General features: G+C 36.6%; 1 protein-coding gene across 1 annotated transcript in view; it reads right to left on the bottom strand.

Annotated features, from left to right (window-relative positions):
- The window catches only part of LOC150101361 (phospholipid-transporting ATPase ABCA3-like), a 646,575-nt gene that overhangs the window by 72,729 nt on the left and 554,571 nt on the right, over positions 1-19,275 (bottom strand). The window contains exon 20 of the mRNA XM_090400940.1: positions 6,725-6,912. Coding sequence (XP_090257066.1) covers positions 6,725-6,912 — 188 coding nt within the window. The remainder of the gene's footprint in view (positions 1-6,724; positions 6,913-19,275) is intronic.

Raw genomic sequence — 19,275 nt, forward strand, 5'->3', positions numbered from 1 at the left:
CCAGATAACAACCGCTGACTAGCTTATGTCTCAATCATATCCCTCCCTCTTCCTCCTATTCATGAGGCTCTGCAACTTACATTCTCTCAAACTGTCCTCATACTCCACATTCCAAACACCACTGACCACCTTTGTTAATCTTCTCTGGACCCTTTCCATCATATTATCCTGGTCTCCATGGAAGCCTAGCAACCAAATCTGTGCACAGATTGAAAAGAAAGATATTGAAAATTAGAACATGTAAGAAAGTTTTAAAGCGAATAAAAGTTGAGCAGCTCTCAGATGTGAACTGTACACTAAAATACACAAACATTATTCAAGAAAAAATGAAAGAGTTTGAGAACAGGAACCATCTTGGAGATTAAGTGGAAAACACTGATTGATTCAGCCAGAGAGGCATGTAGTAAGGTTCTTTGCAAGAATAGAAAAATAAGAACTCCATGGTGGACACAGAAGTTAAAGAGGCAGTGAAGGAAAAGAAGAAAGCGTATCAAAAGTTCTTGGCTAATAAGGTAGCTGGTGCTCTTAGAGAATACAGAAAAAAATGTAAGAAAGCTAAACGCTATGTAAAACAAGTCATGGAAAGACTTTGCAAGAACATAGAAAGAAAAAGATATCCTTGATGTATGGAGTAATTACTTCGAATAATTGCTAAATGAAACAAACAGTAACAGCACAGTGGTAAAAAAACACTCGACAGTCATGCAATCAGGAATACATATCTATACTTGAAGGAGAAAAAGCCATCAAAAGCCTGAAAAGTTTGAAAAGCAGCTGGAGTAGATGATATTTGACCGGAAATGATCAAGTATGGAGGCATAAAGTCTTACAATGGTTGTACTGCATAATTCAGTAGGCCTGGACAGAGGGACGAATTCCTAATGATTGGAATAGAGCTCTCAGAGTACCCATATATAAAAAAAGGAAAATAAAACTGAATGTGAGAATTATAAAGGTGTTTCACTACTGAGTATTCCTGGTAAGATTTATGCAAGCATACTTGAGAAATGGTTGAGAAGGATTGTGGAAAGGAAACTTGGTGAAGAACAAGCTGGATTCGAGCCAAATAGAAGCTGTCAGGATCAGATTTTCACTTTAAGACAAATAGTTGAGAAATCATTGGAATATAACAAAGATCTGTATTTAAGTTTTGTAGATCTGAAAAAGGCATATGACAAGATGCCAAGAGAGAAGCTATTCAAAATGCTACAGTTGTATGGTATCAGTGGAGACATTATATCAAGCAATACTTATTGAGCTGTAAGTTAGCAGTTAGAATTGAAGGAAATATTGGAAGATGGTTTGATTTTAAATCTGGTGTCAGACAAGCATATATATATATATTATCCCCTCTATTATTCATTATCTATATTAAATTTAGTTTAATCTTTTTTATCCAAGTGTGTGCAAACAAAGTTTGCACCTGAAAGTATCTTCAGGACTGGGGTAAGGTGGTACAACCAGGGCACTCCTTGCAAAGGTGGAGCAAGCTACCAAATACTCCTATCTTAGTATCTCCCATAATGCAAAACATCTCTTTGCGGATATATATAATGTTATGCATTAAGGGAAGAGCCACTACCCAGACTAGTTTCGACCTTTATTGAGGTCTCTTCAATAGGAGCCAGGCCCAAGTGGAGATACCAAAGCAGAAGCATTAGCAAGGTCATCTCCTCCTATAGGAGCTGCCAAACAGTGTGCCACCTTTTTATTAAATTACTCTGGATTTAGAGAAAGATATAAAGAAAGATTTAAAGAAAGAAGTAATTTAATAAAAAGGTGGCACACCGTTTGGCAGCTCCTATAGGAGGAGGTGACCTTGCTAATGCTTTTTTTTTTATTGGTATCTTTGGTATAATTAGTATCTCCACTTGGGCCTGGCTCCCACTGAAGAGACCTCAATTAAAGTCGTCGAATGGTCGAAACTAGTCTGGGTAGTGGCCCTTCCCTTAATGCATGTCATTATACATATCTGCAAGGAGATGTGTTTTGCATTATGGGAGATACTGAGATAGGAGTGTTGATAGCTTGCTCCACCTTTGCAAGGAGTCGCCCGGTGGTGTACCACTTTATCCCAGTCCTGAAGATACTTTCATGCACAAACTTTGTTTGCACACACTTGGATAAAGGATTAAACTAAATTTATTATAGTCTGACCAAGTGAAAAATAAACTTTCATCATTATCTATATAGATCACATTATGAAGGAAAGTGGTATTCCACCTGATATCAAAATTAGAGTATTAATGTCAGCTCTTTGCTTTATGCAGACGGTGTTATACTTCTAAATAAATCCACTACATCTGCAAGATTCCCTGATTAAATTGAATAACTGTTATAATAGATATGGTATGAAGATCAGCAATAACAAGACAAAGACAGTGAAATAGCAGACGCATTGAATATATCAACTGCATTGTGAATGGAGAACCTATAGAACAGGTAAAACATTTCAGCTATTTAGTGGTGGTAAATTAAATATGGAAATAGACAACAGAATCAACAAAGCTGGTATGGTGGGAAGTCAACTGAATAAATTTATATGGAATAAGGAAGAAATTAGTCAAAATACTAAATTAGCTGCATACAAGACAGTGTTCAAACCAATTTTAACTTATGGATCTGAGAGCTGGGTTAGAAGTAAAACAATTGACCAAAGACTGCAGATATGAGAGTCCTGAGAAAGATTAGGGACGTGAACGGGTGGCATCAATGGCAAGTTGATGCTATCTGTTCATGCGTAAATATCATATTAAAAATGAGACTTGATATTTAGTTAAGGGGATAATCAATCCTTCATGATTTTATTTTAAAGCTGGATACGAAACGCGGAGATCAAAATCTATCGAAATCTAAGAGTTTCATGCCGAAGAACCATCGGTGAGTCCAGGCGTAAGTGATCACCTGGGTAGCACAACACTAAGGCAACTCATTGCAAAGGTGGAGCAAGATCCTTCACTATCCTTAATATTTTCTCATAATGTAAAACAGAGCTCCTAGGAGATGTATTACTGTTTTACATTATGAGGAGAGGTCACTACCCAGACTGGTTTCGACCTTTATTGAGGTCTCATCAGTGAGTGAGTAGACCTAGAATACGTTAGTAGTCTACCTTAATTTATGCCACCGGAAAAATAGCCTCATGGCTCTTCAACGTAGTAATAATAATATATAATATACATGGGTACACCGCTCTGGCAATTCGTTAGTGGGGGTATATGTAAGTTTGGTTCACTCAAACCTTGGTATTCTAGGTCTACCTACGCACTGATGAGACCTCTATAAAGGTCGAAACTGGTCTGGGAAGTGACCTCTCCTCATAATGTAAAACAGTAATACATATCCCAGGAGCTGCATTTTACATTATGAGAAAATATTAAGGATAGTGAAGGAGCTTGCGCCACTTTTGCAACGAGTTACCCTAGTGTTGTACTACCTAGGTGATCACTTACGCCTGGACTCACCAATAGTTCTTCAGCATGAAACTCTTAGATTTCGATCTCCGAGTTTCGTATCTGGCTTTAAAATAAAATAATGAGGGATTGCTTATCCCCTTAACTTAATTTACGCTGCTGGAAAAATAGCCTCTTGGCTCTTCAACGAGACTTGACATTGTTGGCATCCAGGAATGTGTTAGCAGAGCTAATCTCAGGTTGGCAGGAAAAAAGACCCAGATGAAGACCAAGATACTCGTGGACTGATACAGTAAAAAGTGCCTTAGAAGATAGAAATATAACATCTGATAATATTGAAGTCCTAACAGGTAACAGATTGATTTGGAAGAAAATTGTAGATAGGAAATTAGTAATGATGTAAATTTTTCATGTAGTAATATCATATCCTGTAAACCCCCCCCCCCCTTGAGGGAACATGTCAGGAATTTGATGATGATTGCTGACATCCTAACAGCTCCCCTCTTGCTGAATTCTTATTCGGATTTTCCAAAGCTTCAGTATTTCTTCCTTATATGTAAATTAGCAGTTAGAATTGAAGGACGTATTGGGAGATGGTTTGATTTTAAATTTGGTGTTAGACAAGCATATATATATTATCCCTTCTGTTATTCATTATCTTTATTGATCACATTATGAAAGAAAGTGGTATTAAACCTAATATCAAAATTAGAGATGTTAATCTCAGCCCTTTGCTTTATGCAGACGATGTTATACTTCTAAATAAATCTTCTACAAGTTTGCAAGATTCCCTGACTAAATTGAATAACTGTTTAAATAGATACAGTATGAAGGTCAGCAATAACAAGACAAAGACAATGAAATATGCAGAAGCATTGAATATATCAACTGCACTGTGAATGGAAAACCTATAGAACAGTAAAACATTTTGGCTACTTAGGCACAATTTTTTGTGAAGATGGTAAATTAAATATGGAAACAGACAACAGAATCAGCAAAGCTGGTATGGTGGGAAGTCAACTGAATAAATTTATATGAAATAAGAGAGAAATTAGTCAAAACATTGAATTAGCTGTATACAAGACAGTGTTCAAACCAATTTTAGCGTATATCTGAGAGCTGGGTTAGAAATGAAACACTTGACCAGAGACCACAGATATGAGATTCCTTAGAAAGATTTGGGGCATGAAGAAATGGCATCAGTGGCAATATCATATTAAAAATGAGGATAATAGGGAAGAACTTGACATTGTTAGCATCTAGGAATATGTTAGCAGAGCTAATCTCGGACGATATGGTCACTTGGATAGAATGGGTGACGAAAGATTAGCAAAACAAGTGTTCTCTGCTAGGTTGGTAGAAAAAGTCCCAGAGGAAGACCAAGATGTAAGTGGATTGATAGAGTAAAAAAAGTTCCTTAGAAGACATAAATATAAGATCTGATAAGCTGAAGTCTTGACAGGTAACACATTGAATTGGAGGAAAATTGTAGATAGGAAGTTAGTAATGATGTAAGCTTTTCATGTAATACTATTAGGTCATGTACACCCCCTTGAGCGTACGTATCAGGCATTTGATGATGTCTCATCCTCTTCTTTCAATCCATTAACTTCCGTCCTCTGGAAGTCTTACTCATATCATTTCCCCCCAATGATTATGACCCCAAACTCTTCATGAAACACATTAAGAGATTATTTTCTTTCTTTTCCTTAATGTTTTGCCCACACACTATACTGTTATGTGTCCCGAGACCTCTTGAGGTTGAAGTTGATACAATAAAAAATAAAATAAAAAAAGCACCTTTTCCAGAACCAAACTCTATGATACACATCATCCTTATCTGAGGCATTCCTTATTCATATCAACACCATTTCAGGCAGTTTATCTATAAAGACTTTTGCAAAATCTAAACTCCAGTTGGCCTATTATTTGTTGCCATAAATCTATAGATTCACACCTCTGCATGCAGTGGCATGTTTCCCTCTCAGCTCATTAATACTTCCTACCAAAAGACCTTTAAACATCTAGGTTAAGAGCAATTTAGTTCGTGCATACACTCACTTTATATACACGGCAATATTCCGTTCAGTTCCAGAGCTTATTAGTGTCCAGTATACTTAATATTCCATTTTGCATACATCAACTCTCTCTCTCTCTCTCTTTTTAGCTTCTACTATCTTATTCCATACTGTCCCCCCTTCTTATAATATGAAATAAGGAATAATGGTATCTCCCTCAAACCGAAGTCAGTCTTTCATGTCCATCCTGTTTCTTCTGCCAAAGAAGGGAGCTATGAAAGAAATGAATCCTTTTCAATTTAAGCACAGCAGACAGCTTGTCATCTTAATATGTGGGCAAATGTAGTCTGTAATTCTTCTACCAAAGTGTGGGGTGTGGCGATTGGTTACATGAGTGCAGCACACAAGTACGAAATGGCAGTGCACATCTGAAGTAGAGTGGTGACTCAATTGCTACAAAAAGATGTCAGCCTGCTGGTAATTCACACCTATCTCAAACATGCTGTTTTTGTGAGACTGTTCCAACACTGGGTGGTAAAACCTCTGGAGAAGGTCAGAGACAAGCCTCAAATGACCAGCTAGCAATGGCTGTGATGACTGACAACAAGAGCAATGATATGCTTATCAAGGAGGGTTGTTACAGCACATCTCAAAAACTGCACAGCACAATTTGTCTTCAAAAAATCCTAATGACGACCATCATTAACAACCTCAGCTACAACAAGGTTTGCAAGTGGTGGATCTCAAAGGTGCTGAGTGATAAACACAAAGTCCAGAAAGTACCAGTATGTAGCTCCTTCGGTAATGCAAGAATGGAGAGAGGCTTTCCTGTTTCACATAGTTACAGGTGATGAAACAGGATCATGATGGATTTATCATTATGATCCTGAAATGAAGAGAAAGTCAATGGAATGGCATCATCTTAATTCACTGCAAAAGAAATTCAAGAGACACAATAGACTGATTGGCATACAGTGTCCCACTTAGTGATGGCATAGAGGAGAATGATGGCAAAACAGTGTAAAAGCATTTTCTCAGAGAAAAAAAAAAAAGCAGGACTTTTTAACCACCCCCAACAATTTAGTTCCTTAAGTTTGTGTTTGACTACTTCTGGTAATCCTGTCTCAAATGCTAATTTTGTATTTCTCACCACACTCACTACTTTCCTTGTTTGCACCTTATAATTCTCATTCAATTGCTGATTTCCACCTCTTGCATACAGTATGAATTTTATGAATTTCCACCTCTTGCATATAATGAAAAAATTGGATTATTTGAAAATAGTGCAGCTACCTGTAAGTCCGTGTTTCTTCATCAGCATGATTTTGAAGATCAAGAACATGAATTAAATTATTTACAGATGATTCAATGCTTGTTTCTGGTATTCCTCGGAGCCTAGCAAATAAAAATAACATCTCTCTTCCTGTTAGACGATCAATTAAAGCATCAGATTGGGGACAATAGCCAATAAGAGATTCAAACTAAAAAAAAAAAAATAAAGCAAGAATATTAAAATGCATAATTAACATACATAAAATTAGTAACTTAGTAACAGATGAATATACAATTAATTATCTCTCTGTCTATATATATATATATATATATATATATATATATATATATATATATATATATATATATATATATAGAGTATGTATACTTTGATGGTTCATGAGTATGTGACGAAGAATTTATAAGGCAGAACAACAGTATGTAGCTCCTTCCAGAATAATAAATTTAGTTTAATCCTTTATCCAAGTGTGAGCAAACAAAGTTTGCGCCTGAAAGTATCTTCAGGACTGAGGTAAGGTGGTACAACACCGGGAAACTCGTTGCAAAGGTGGAACAAGCCAACATCACTCCTATCTCAGTATCTCCCATAATGCAAAACACATCTCCTTGCGGATGTGTATATAATGTTATGCATTATGGGAAGGGCCACTACCCAGACTAGTTTCGACCTTTATTGAGGTCTCTTCAGTGGGAGCCAGGCCCAAGTGGATATACCAGGCAGAAGCATTGGCAAGGTCATCTCCACCTATAGGAGTTGCCAAACAGTGTGCCACCTTTTCATTAAATTACTCTGGATTTAGAGAAAGATGTTGAAAGTTTATTTTTGGCTCCCACTGAAGAGACATCAATAAAGGTCGAAACTAGTCTGGGTAGTGGCCCATCCCATAATGCATAACATTATACATATCTGCAAGGAGATATGTTTTGCATTATGGGAGATATTGAGATAGGAGTAATGTTGGCTTGCTCCACCTTTTAACGAGTTGCCCTGGTGTTGTACCACCTTACCCCAGTCCTGAAGATACTGTCAGGCGCAAACTTTGTTTGCTCACACTTGGATAAAGGATTAAACTAAATTTATTATAGTCTAATCAAGTGAAAAATAAACTTTCACCACCTTCCAGAATAAGATGATAACATTTATTTGAATTGACAACATGATGTTTCATCCTAATTGCACATGATTTCTTCATGTGTAAACACACAAACTAGAAGACAAAACAGTAAGGACTAACAAACATGACAACCATTATGCGATTATAGAAGAGACTGATGTTATTTTAAAATATTTCCAATTGTTCAGAACATTGTGCATGTTTACTAATTCATGTGAATATGTTTGGCTAATTAAGGCTAGGATGTACTCATATAAGTTGATACTTGTGTTAATATTTAGATGTTTAAGATCTAATGTCATTTCCAAAAAGACTCCCAAACTTTTCTCTTTGTTGTATCATAGCAATGGTATATTAGTTCTAATTTATCACATAAAACACAAGATACTTAGCAAATAAGACATGATGTCTTATTTGCTAAGTATCTTGTGGGTCAGCTGAAGAGAGCACATGTGATGACAAAAAAAGAATTGCAGAAGCATTACATTAATGTTCTCTAATTATTATTCTGCTTACCTTCCACTCTAGTTTGGTGTGATGGTAGTCAGATTAACAAACTTAATGATTTCATTGATAATGTTTCTGGAATGAAAAAACGTCATTTTGGGATGACAATTTTAAGGAAAAAGGTCAAGATCTTTAAGGTACTACTATGCAACTGGGTGGCATTTTGGAATAAGTTTGCATAAATGTGTGCTCCTTATTTTCATTATTTTAAACGTGATTTCCTACATAAATTTCACAAGTGAAACTACAGCAGTAATTCTCAAAGGATTAATATCACTGAGAAACCTCCAAGTATATTTTAAGTGTCCCATAAATGTCTTTTTTATTCATATAATATCAACCATGCTTACCACAAAAACCAAAGATAGCAGCAAAAAATCCAATGCCAACAGTGTGTTCCAGGAATATCAAACACAACACAGCCAACCAGCACCAATAAATCTGGTTTTCAAAACTTTCTCCCTCAAAATCCAATCAATTGAATCCATGCTACAGCAGATCCACAATCAGCATTTGATTATTATTATTATTATTATTATTACGGGTATCTCCATGGAGTCAGTAGACTCATCGCGGGAGACCCAAGCTAGCAAAACAATATCTGTCATATCTCTTCTTGAATTCATTTACAGACGAAGAGCTCACAACTAAGTCAGGCAATGAATTCCACTCATTCACCACCCTCCAGGAAAAAAACCTTGCTCTGACACCTTTGCTAACCACACTCTTCTTTAATTTCCAGAGATGACCTCTTGTTCTTCCATCACTATCACACAGCTGAAACATTTCCCCTGCATCAATCCTATAAAAACCTTTTAGTAATTTGAATGTTTCTATCATATCCCCTCTTCTTCGCCTATCAACCAATCTCTGCAATCCACAAGCTCTCAATCTATCAACGTAGGGAGCATTTTTTATATCACTCACCAACTTGGTCACTCTTCTCTGAACCCTCTCCACAGCCTCCTCATCTCCAAGGAATCCAGGTGACCAGACCTGAGCACAGTAATCCAAATGTGGAAGTATCAATGCTTTATAAAGGGGAATAATAACCTCTTTATCTCTGGATGTCCTCACTTAGAGAAAATGCTGCTGTAGGAAAAGTAATGAGTGCAGTGAATGAATCTGAGAAAGTAAGAAGCAATGTAGAAAGAGCAGGAGAGTAAGAAAGGAGAGATAACCAGTACTTATGAATAAATGTAGAGAAGGATAGAACACATATGCAAAACAAACAGGAAAACAGGGAGATTTGGGGTGGACAGAGGAACACAAGGTAATGCTCCAAGAGAATATGAATGCATGTGTACACAAAATAGGAAAGCGATGACCTGGAATCTAGGGAAAACAGTTAGATTTAAAGAAAGTTCTAGGATGAATAAGGAGAAAAGAATGGCTCAAGGAAAGTATGGAGAAGTCACATCTAATATGTGGTATCAGTGAAACTTATTATAGATCCAGGAATGAGCTGTTATGTTCGTTTACAAATGCTCAGTGGAGACTCATGGCTTGAAATCGTGGGGGTGCTGCAACTTTCGAAATATACACACTGTAAGTACAGTGTATACGTGTTTGGATAAAATATCAAAATTATGGTAAAAATTTTTTAAAAAAATTAAACATGAAAAAATATTGTTTATTATCAATAAAATTATACAGTTTGGAATAATTCAAAATTACTTAAAAATAAAATATATCTTCTTGTTTTGTTTCATGGAAAAATATTGTTTATTATCGTTAAAATTATACTAATACTTCTTCTTCTTCAACCTTCTGGTTCTGTCCACTGCTGGACGAAGGTCTCCCCCATGATTTTCCAGATCACTCGCTTTTCTGCTTCTCCCATCCATCCTACTCCTGCAATTTGTTCCAGTTCATCTCTCCACCTTCTTCTCGGTCTTCCTCTTTGTCTTGCTCCATCCATTGGTCTCCACTCTGTTGTTTTTCTAGTCCATCTCCCATCACTACATCTGGCAATATGGCCAGCCCATCTCCACTTAACCTGTTTAATGTATTTTACAATATCCATGACACCTGTTTGAGATCTTATCCAGATATTTGTCTTCCTATCTCTTAATGTTATTTTTAGCATACTTCTTTCCATGCAATGTTGTGTTGTTCTCAGCTAGGGCTTCTGTTAAAGTCCATGTTTCTCCTCCATATATTAGGACAGGAAGTATGCACTGGTCGAAAGCTTTCCTTTTTAGACTCATAGGGATGTCACTTCTGAATATGTCTCTCATTTTTCCATAAGCCATCCATCCAAGGTGAATGCTTCGTTCAATCTCTTTTCTTTGGCACTCCTCAAAGGAGATAACAATTGGCCCAAATATACATATGAAGTAACTTGTTCTATTTCATGGTTTTCAACTTTGATAGTTCTATTGTTTATGTATTTATTCATCATTATTTTTGTTTTTTCTCTATTTATTTTTAATCCAATTTCTCTGGAGGCTTCATTTAGCTGATTTAGCCTTTCTTCCAGATCTTCATGATTATCAGGACAATATCATCTGCAAATTTCAGATGATGCAGCCTTTCTCCATTTATGTTTATTCCTTTTGTTTCCCAATCAAGGCTTCTAAAGACTTCCTCTAGTACAGCTGTAAATAATTTGGGAGATATGGTGTCGCCTTGCCGGATACCTTTTTGTATTGGGAACTTTTCACTATTTTTATATAATTTAATTACAGAAGTTGCATTATTGTAAATATGTGTTAGTGTTTCAATATATGGTTTCTCAGTTACCTGGGTTTCAAGTGCTTTTAGTGTTGCAGATATTTTAACTGAATCAAATGCTTTTTCATAGTCTATATAGGCCAGACATAAGGCTTTATTGTATTCAATTGATTTTTCGATGAGCTGTCTTAATGTGTGAATATGGTCCAAAGTATTGTAATTCTTCCTAAATCCAGCTTGTTCACAGGATTGCATTCCCTCTAGTTTAGATTTTATTCTATTATTTATATTTTATGTGAAAACTTTATATATGGTGGGGATTAGGCTTATAGGTCTGTAGTTTTTAATTTCTTCCTTATTGTCTTTTTAAAAATTAACATTAGAAATGAATTGTTCCAATTTTTCGGAATTTTTCTCTGTTTTAGGCATTTATTGAAGAGTTTACTCAACTATTTGATGACAGGGCTTCCTCCCAGTTTTAAGAAGTCTACCATAATTCCATCTTCTCCTGGGGCCTTTCCATTCTTCATTTCCCACAGTGCCATTTCCACATCACCTTGTAAGATCTCAGGGGCATCATGTTCTTCCTCACTTGAGTAATCCATAAATGATTCTTGGATGTCCCGGTCTTTGTCTTCATAGAGTTCAGTATAAAATTCCTGAATTCTTTTGATTTGCATCTCTATTTTTTATCATTTCACCATTTTTTCCTCTTACAGCAGCTATTTCCTTTGTTCCAACTGATAATGTTCATCTTAGGACCTTCATATTACTATTGTTTTCTATTGTTTCTTTAATTTTCCTAGTATTATACGATCAAAGTTCATGTTTCATCCTTTTACGTAAAGTTTTACAAATTTCCGTATATTATATTTTATTGGTGTTATTCAAATCTCTTTTCATATCTATTCTTTTCTTCATCAGATCTAAGGTTTCCTGTCTTAGTTTTTCCTCTCCTTGGTGCCTTTTTACACCTCCTATTTCTAGTGCACTATTCAAGATAGATTTTGTTAATATTTCATTAGCATCATCGATGGTAGTAGCTGTGTTTAATTTTTTTAGTTCATTTTTGAGTGATTCTCTATAACAGCTTTTATTGTGGTACAGATTTTGTAGATTCACTAAATTGGACTTTTTTCTTATGAGCTTATTCCGTTCCCATTTTTTGTTGATCCATACTTTTGCCCTTACTAGTTTGTGGTCACTTCTTGTGTTAAATCTATTAAGCACGTTGGTATTATTTATTATATATCTTCTGTTGGAGAGGATGAAGTCTATTTCATTGTAAGTTTGTCCATTTTTAGTTGATTTTCTTTTTGAAAAAGCTGTTCATAATAAAGAGGTTATTTTCTTCTGCAAATTCAACAAGTCTTTCTCCTCTTTCATTCCTCTGTCCAAATCCAAATTTACCGATGGAGTTTAGATGGTCATCTCTGCTTCCAATTTTGGCATTAAAATCACCCATTATAATTATGTAGAATTCTTTAGGATTATTGAATGTGATTCTAATGTTTCATAGAAATCTTCTATCTCTTCATCTGGATGGTCCATAGTTGGGGCATATACTTGTATAATTTTCAGTTGGTATCTTTATTTATGAAGAGACTTAGTTCAGCTATTCTTGATGTTATTTTATTTACAAACAGGACATTGTCCTTGATTGTTTTATTTATTAGGAATCCTACACCACCAGTTGAGTTTCTGTCACGTTCACAGTGGTAGAGTAGATGTCCATCTTTTAATCGCATGAGAGTTTCTTCTTTCCTTATCTCTGAAAGGCCCACAACGTCCCATTTTATATGTTCCAATTCCTTCAACAGTTCTTCCAATCTATCATCATCCTATAGAGATCTGCAGTTATATGTTCCTACTAATATCCTTCTATCATTGTGCACTGTAGGTGACTCATTGTAACTAGTGGAGACTGTAGCATATTTTTCGACTTAGATCCTCCATAAAATAAAATCCATTCCTTTAATTATAATTAAAGGAATGGATTTACAATTTTTGGACATTACAATTAAATCCTTTAATTGTAATGCCCAAATATTTAAAGAGATGGAGTAAACACGATAAACACTACGAACACTCTACTACTTGGCAAACTGCATATAAACAACAGTGGAACTGCACGACGGACAGTGCCGCATTACGCTAATAGCCCGCATCTCCCTATGACGTGCATATGCCTGAGCACGTAGCAATATGACACTGTGGTAAACACAGTGCTGCTAGCATCCTTCGCCCTCCTAAGTGCCTACAAGATGGATTTTTATTATTTTTTATACAAAATAAGAGAACTGTATAGGATTGTTGATGATAAAATTAAATATTACAAGCATATATAAATAAATTAATAAATATATTTATATATCGAGAAAAACTGGGGGTGCTGCAGTTCCACAGTGCCTATGCATGAGCCACCCCTGCAAATGTTAGAAGTGTAAGAAACAAGGCAGATGAAATGCTTACATTGATTGAGTTTGTTCACCCAAAAATTGTTAGGATAAGTGAGACATGATTGGATGAGGATGACATCCTAACAGGAATAGAGATGGAAGGGTATGATGTATTTTGTGAAGATAGAAAGAGTAAAAAGAGAGACTCTATTGGAATACTATTGATGATAGAAAAAGAGTTATCTGTACAAGGTAGAGATGCAAGAGGGAACTAGTGGCAGTGGTTTTGAAGTAGCATGGTGTGAAATAGAGGTGAACAGAATGAAATACTTCGTTGGATGTTGCTATAGACCTGGCAATGTGGAGGGTACTGACCAGGAAATGTAGAAGCAAATGGAAAAAGGGTGATCATTATGGGTGATTTTAATTATGGCGATACAGACTCTTATGAGATAGCAACCAGGAATGAGCTGTTATGTTTGTATATGAATATTAGAAGTATCAGAAACAAGGGAAACGAAATGGTTGCATTCATTGAGTTTGTTAACCCAAAAATTGTTGGATACATAAGACATGGTTGGATGAGGATGACATTCAGACAGGAATAGAGATGGAAGGGTATTCCTGTTAGGATGACATCCTAACAGGAATAGAGATGGAAGGGTATGATGTATTTTGTGAAGATAGAAAGAGTAAAAAGAGAGACTCTATTGGAATACTATTGATGATAGAAAAAGAGTTATCTGTACAAGGTAGAGATGCAAGAGGGAACTAGTGGCAGTGGTTTTGAAGTAGCATGGTGTGAAATAGAGGTGAACAGAATGAAATACTTCGTTGGATGTTGCTATAGACCTGGCAATGTGGAGGGTACTGACCAGGAAATGTAGAAGCAAATGGAAAAAGGGTGATCATTATGGGTGATTTTAATTATGGCGATACAGACTCTTATGAGATAGCAACCAGGAATGAGCTGTTATGTTTGTATATGAATATTAGAAGTATCAGAAACAAGGGAAACGAAATGGTTGCATTCATTGAGTTTGTTAACCCAAAAATTGTTGGATACATAAGACATGGTTGGATGAGGATGACATTCAGACAGGAATAGAGATGGAAGGGTATGATGTAATTTGTGAAGAGAGAAAGGGTACAAAGGAAATAGATTGCTATTGATTGAGATTCTCAAGTTTTTGAGGGCAGTATAACAGAGGGCACATGATGATTGTGAGGGTTCCGGATTTGATCATTTCATCAGAGGATGTCATTATAAATGAGGTGTCAAATCACCTTCCAATTGGTGAAAGTAGCCATGAAGTAACTACCTGGATAGTTGCCAGCAGTGTGAGGACTTCTGGTGGAAGATTAGGGAGAACAAGAGGTCATCACTGGAAGTTTTATACAGAAAGGTGTGAGCAAGGGACTGCAAAGCAAGTTTTTTTCATGGCAAGTTGTGAATAATTGTAATGCATTGCCTGAGAGCATGGTGTTTGAAGAGAATTTTAATGTGTTTAAGGTGCAGTATGATGAGCTGTGTGTATGTCAAAAGGGACCTCATAGATGAGTCTGTGACTCCATGGGGGTCTTAGGATAAACACCTATGTAATCTCCTCAAGCCTCATATTGGACATACAACGTCCTACTTGAAACTCTGCATTTTGTAGATAAACATACAAATTTCCATATCTGATATATTAGCTAGTTTAGATGTAATTTTGCTATTTATTTTTGTTATTTCATTGAAAAAACCTATTTCCTCTGGACATGTCTCTTCCATCATTCCCTCAAATCTTCATTCTTTATGTCTGGCAATGGGTTCGCTTTCATTGTCTCTGATCGTCAACTTATACATCTCGATGCCTCTAATGTATATAAAAGTGTGGTGAAGAAGGGTGTGAGGAGCAGATTTTTTACATGGAGAATTGTCAGTGAATGGAATGCATCACCAGAATGGAGTGTTAAGGACTTTAAGATTCTATATGATAAATATGTAATCACTTGAATGAACCTTCCACGATGAGTCTGTTGACTCCATGGAGGGTGTAATAATAATAATATACATGGAAAAAATTTGAAGAAGGAGCTATAGCACAGACACCTTAAAACCATATGTCTGGTGGAGGTATGCTGGTGACATCTTTAGCATTTAGAAACATACCAACACAAAGACCTTGAGGATTGTGTATGTTTTCTGAAAAATCAAATTCATTACACGTAGAAAAGAATGGAAAATTACCATTTCTAGATATCCTTATTGTCAAAAACATCCCTGGAGGATTATCATCAGAAGCCTACAGGAAAGAAACCCACACAGGTGCCTACATGCAAGCTCATTCCATCACCCTCCACAAAGCAAGCTTTTTTTCATGGTGAGTTGTGAATGATTGGAATACATTGCCTGAGAGCATGGTGTCTGCAGAGAATTTTAAGATGCAGTATGATGAGCTGTGTAGAGCTGTGTATTGGCATTTGGAAATCATTAGACATATCAAAGCCTTACAAAAATAGAGCTTTATCTCTACTAAAAATGATTTAATTGAATGAAAAGAATTTCAAATCCAATCAAATGAAATTCGAAAAAAGTTTCAAATTTCATCAATTCCTCAAAACTGGCTATTCAAAAAGGTACTAAAGAAACTTATTTCCTGATGAACCATCCCACGTTAATCCAGAAATTATTTACAAAGGCATGGTATCTGTATACTCTGTCCAATGCATCAAAAAAATAACCCAAATATTAAAATCAATCAACATCCAAACAGCCTTCAAACTAGTCAACACCTTATAAAGCTTCCTACATTCCCTTAAAAACAAAGTTCTATTTTATAAACATCCTGGAGTATATAAGTCCCATGTTCTTGTGGAAAGATGTGCATATGTCAAACTGGGAGAAGTTTAGAAATCCATAACAAAGAACATATAAGTGATGATGAAAACAAAAGAGGACTTGGAAATCAAAAAGCAGACTTGCAGCATACATCCTCAAAAAACATCACATGGTAAATTGGCAAACTTCTTCCATTCCCTTCTTAGCATAGAATTACTTGGACAGATTGTTTCAATCTTTTGAGGTCATTTGCTCAAAAGAAACACTAAAACCAAGAAATGATCATTTATGACATTTGGAAATCATTTATTAATATTTGTAACAGTCAAGACCTTTCTTATGCCAGCAATGATCTGCAGACTGCACATAACATTCTTAATGATATGCACAATTAACTATCATTCAGGTCTTTTCAATTTATAGAAATAGTGGCTGTTAGGAAACATAGATTATTGGTGGATTTTTATTTATGTTAACCAACCTCCTGAAGATGCTGTCTGCCATATACACAGTGAAACATGTCAATGAAAGAAATCTAGTATAAATAAAAAATGACTATCAGTTAAAACCAGGTAATTTATTATTAGTACAAGGCACGACAACCACAGTACCCAAAGCATCAAGTCGTATTCTACCTTTTCCCAAATCATGATAGAATCCATTGTGGATTCTATCATGAAAGGGGCTAACACAGGGCTCTGTGTTATCCCCTTTACTCTTTAACATCTACATGACTGACTTACCATATACCAGTTCAAGCAAATATATATATATACACACACACACACACGTTGATGATCTAGCAATCCTACACCAATCTACCTCCTTTGCCAACCTGGAACACAGACCTGAACATCCTGGAGGAGTACTTCAAGCAGTAGTACCTGAAGCCAAATCCAACAAAAACTGTGTCCACAGCATTCCACATGAACAATCATGTGGAATGCTGTGGACACAGTTCAGCAAAATGGTAGAACATGAGCCTCACTCAAAATACTGTGGAGTGAGCCTGGACAGAAGCCTAACTTATAAAAGGCACATCACCAACCTGTCCAACAAAATTAAAATGAGAAATAATATCATTTCACGGCTTGCTGGAACAACCTGGGATTGTGGTGCAGACATCCTAAAGCCATTTACACTAGCCCTCGCATTCTCTGCAGCAGAATGCTGTGCTCCCATCTGGGAAAGAAGTGTGCACGCTAAGATTATAGACACCCAGCCAAACTCTACCATGAAAACAGTTAGTGGGACACTGAGAACACCCCTCTCCACTGGTTGCCTGTCCTATCAAACATTGCTCCACCAAATATACGGAGAAGACAAGCGTCGATTAAAGAATTTAATAAAGTAAGGAGAAACCAGATTCTCATAAATCCACCTAGTATTCACCTAAAATCAAGAAACCCTTTCTATTCTATGGATGAACTCTCTTCAAGAGAACACTGGTCCAACAATCTTCCAACAAATGGCTTCCTGGTTGAAGATCAGATCCCTGCTCCACAGCCTGGTTTTGCTCTTCCTAGGAAGATTTGGTCATCTATCAACAGGATCAGAACTAACCAGGGCAGATGTGGCTACCTACTATGTAGGCTGTTCAATAAGTAATAAGACTTTATTTATACAGAAAACAGATTACCTTTAATCGGTGAGACACGATGCATTTGCCCCAATGTTGCGTCCACTTCTTAAACACATGTGAAAGTCCGTTTTTTGAAAGTTCTTTCAAAACCACCTCTGCAGCTTTTACACATACTTTGTTGCTTTCGAAATGGCGGCCTCTTAGTGATTTCTTGAGCTGAGGAAACAGCCAGAAATCGCACGGTGCTAGATCAGGACTGTATGGAGGGTGTGGTAGGATATCTATGTTGTTCTTCTGAAAAACGTCCACTACACAACCAGCAATATGTGGCCTTGCATTATCGTGGTGCAATAAGAAGCCATTCTTCAGCAATGGACGCTTCCTTTTGACGTGCTGTACCACTGTCCGTAAAACATCTGCATAGTATGAGCCGTTTACAGTATTCCTGGGTTCTACAGCGTGTTGGTAAACAATGCCTTCGTAGTCAAAAAAACATTACGGTCATTACTTTACCAGCTGATTTTACAGTTTTTGCTTTCTTGTGGGTAGGCGAAGATGGATGCTTCCATTCACTGCTTTGTTGTTTCATTGCAAGGTCATAGTGATACAACCAAGCTTCATCTGCTGTAATGATGCATTTTAAGAAGTTGTCGCCTTCTTGTTCCAGTCTTTCTTTCCATGCACACATCCACTCGATGCTACATTTGCTCCAGTGTCAAGAGTTTGGGAATCCATCGGGTGCAAACACGTTTCAGTCCCAAATGTTCAGCCATGATTGAGTGAACACTTCCCACAGAAATATTCAGGACAACATGCAGCTTGCATACTGTAATTCTGCGATCCTCCTTGATGATAATCGCTGCTGTGTTGATCATTGTCTCTGTGATGGATGTTGAAGGTCTTCCCTCAAGTTCAAGATCTTCCACATTTTGCCTTCCTTCCTTAAAAGTTTTATGGCAGCGAAAAACACTTGCCCTCGACATTGCTTCATCGTGGAAAGCTTCGCATATCATGTTAAAGGTGTCCGATGCCGATTTTTGCAAACGTACACAAAATTTAATCGCATAACACTGTTCCAAGGACACTTCCATTTCGACGACTGGTCCCAGCTCGTAGGCATGCCGAAACAAGCTTGTGTTTAGTCACGTGATACTCTGGCACATCAGCCCGTATACACCATCTACCTCTTTTGTTAATACAGACAGCAACATTTCTTTATTCCACAGAAATTAATATTGTGATGAGTGGTTTCGCAACAGTAAAATTAGTCTTATTACTTATTGAACAGCCCTCGTACATAAATGGAAACTGTCAGACACCCTTATTGCGACTATTTTGCTGTGGCTCAGACAATCACTCATATTGTGAATGACTGCCCAAGGCACCAATTTCATGGTGGTGGTCACCTCGTGGATTCATTTCATTTCATACGTTGGCAGCTCGTATAG

Source organism: Typopeltis vanoorti, chromosome 11 (genome assembly GCF_054136105.1).
Source record: "Typopeltis vanoorti isolate ZY-2024b chromosome 11, IOZ_Tvanoo_1.0, whole genome shotgun sequence".
Classification (NCBI taxonomy): Eukaryota; Metazoa; Arthropoda; class Arachnida; order Uropygi; family Thelyphonidae; genus Typopeltis; species Typopeltis vanoorti.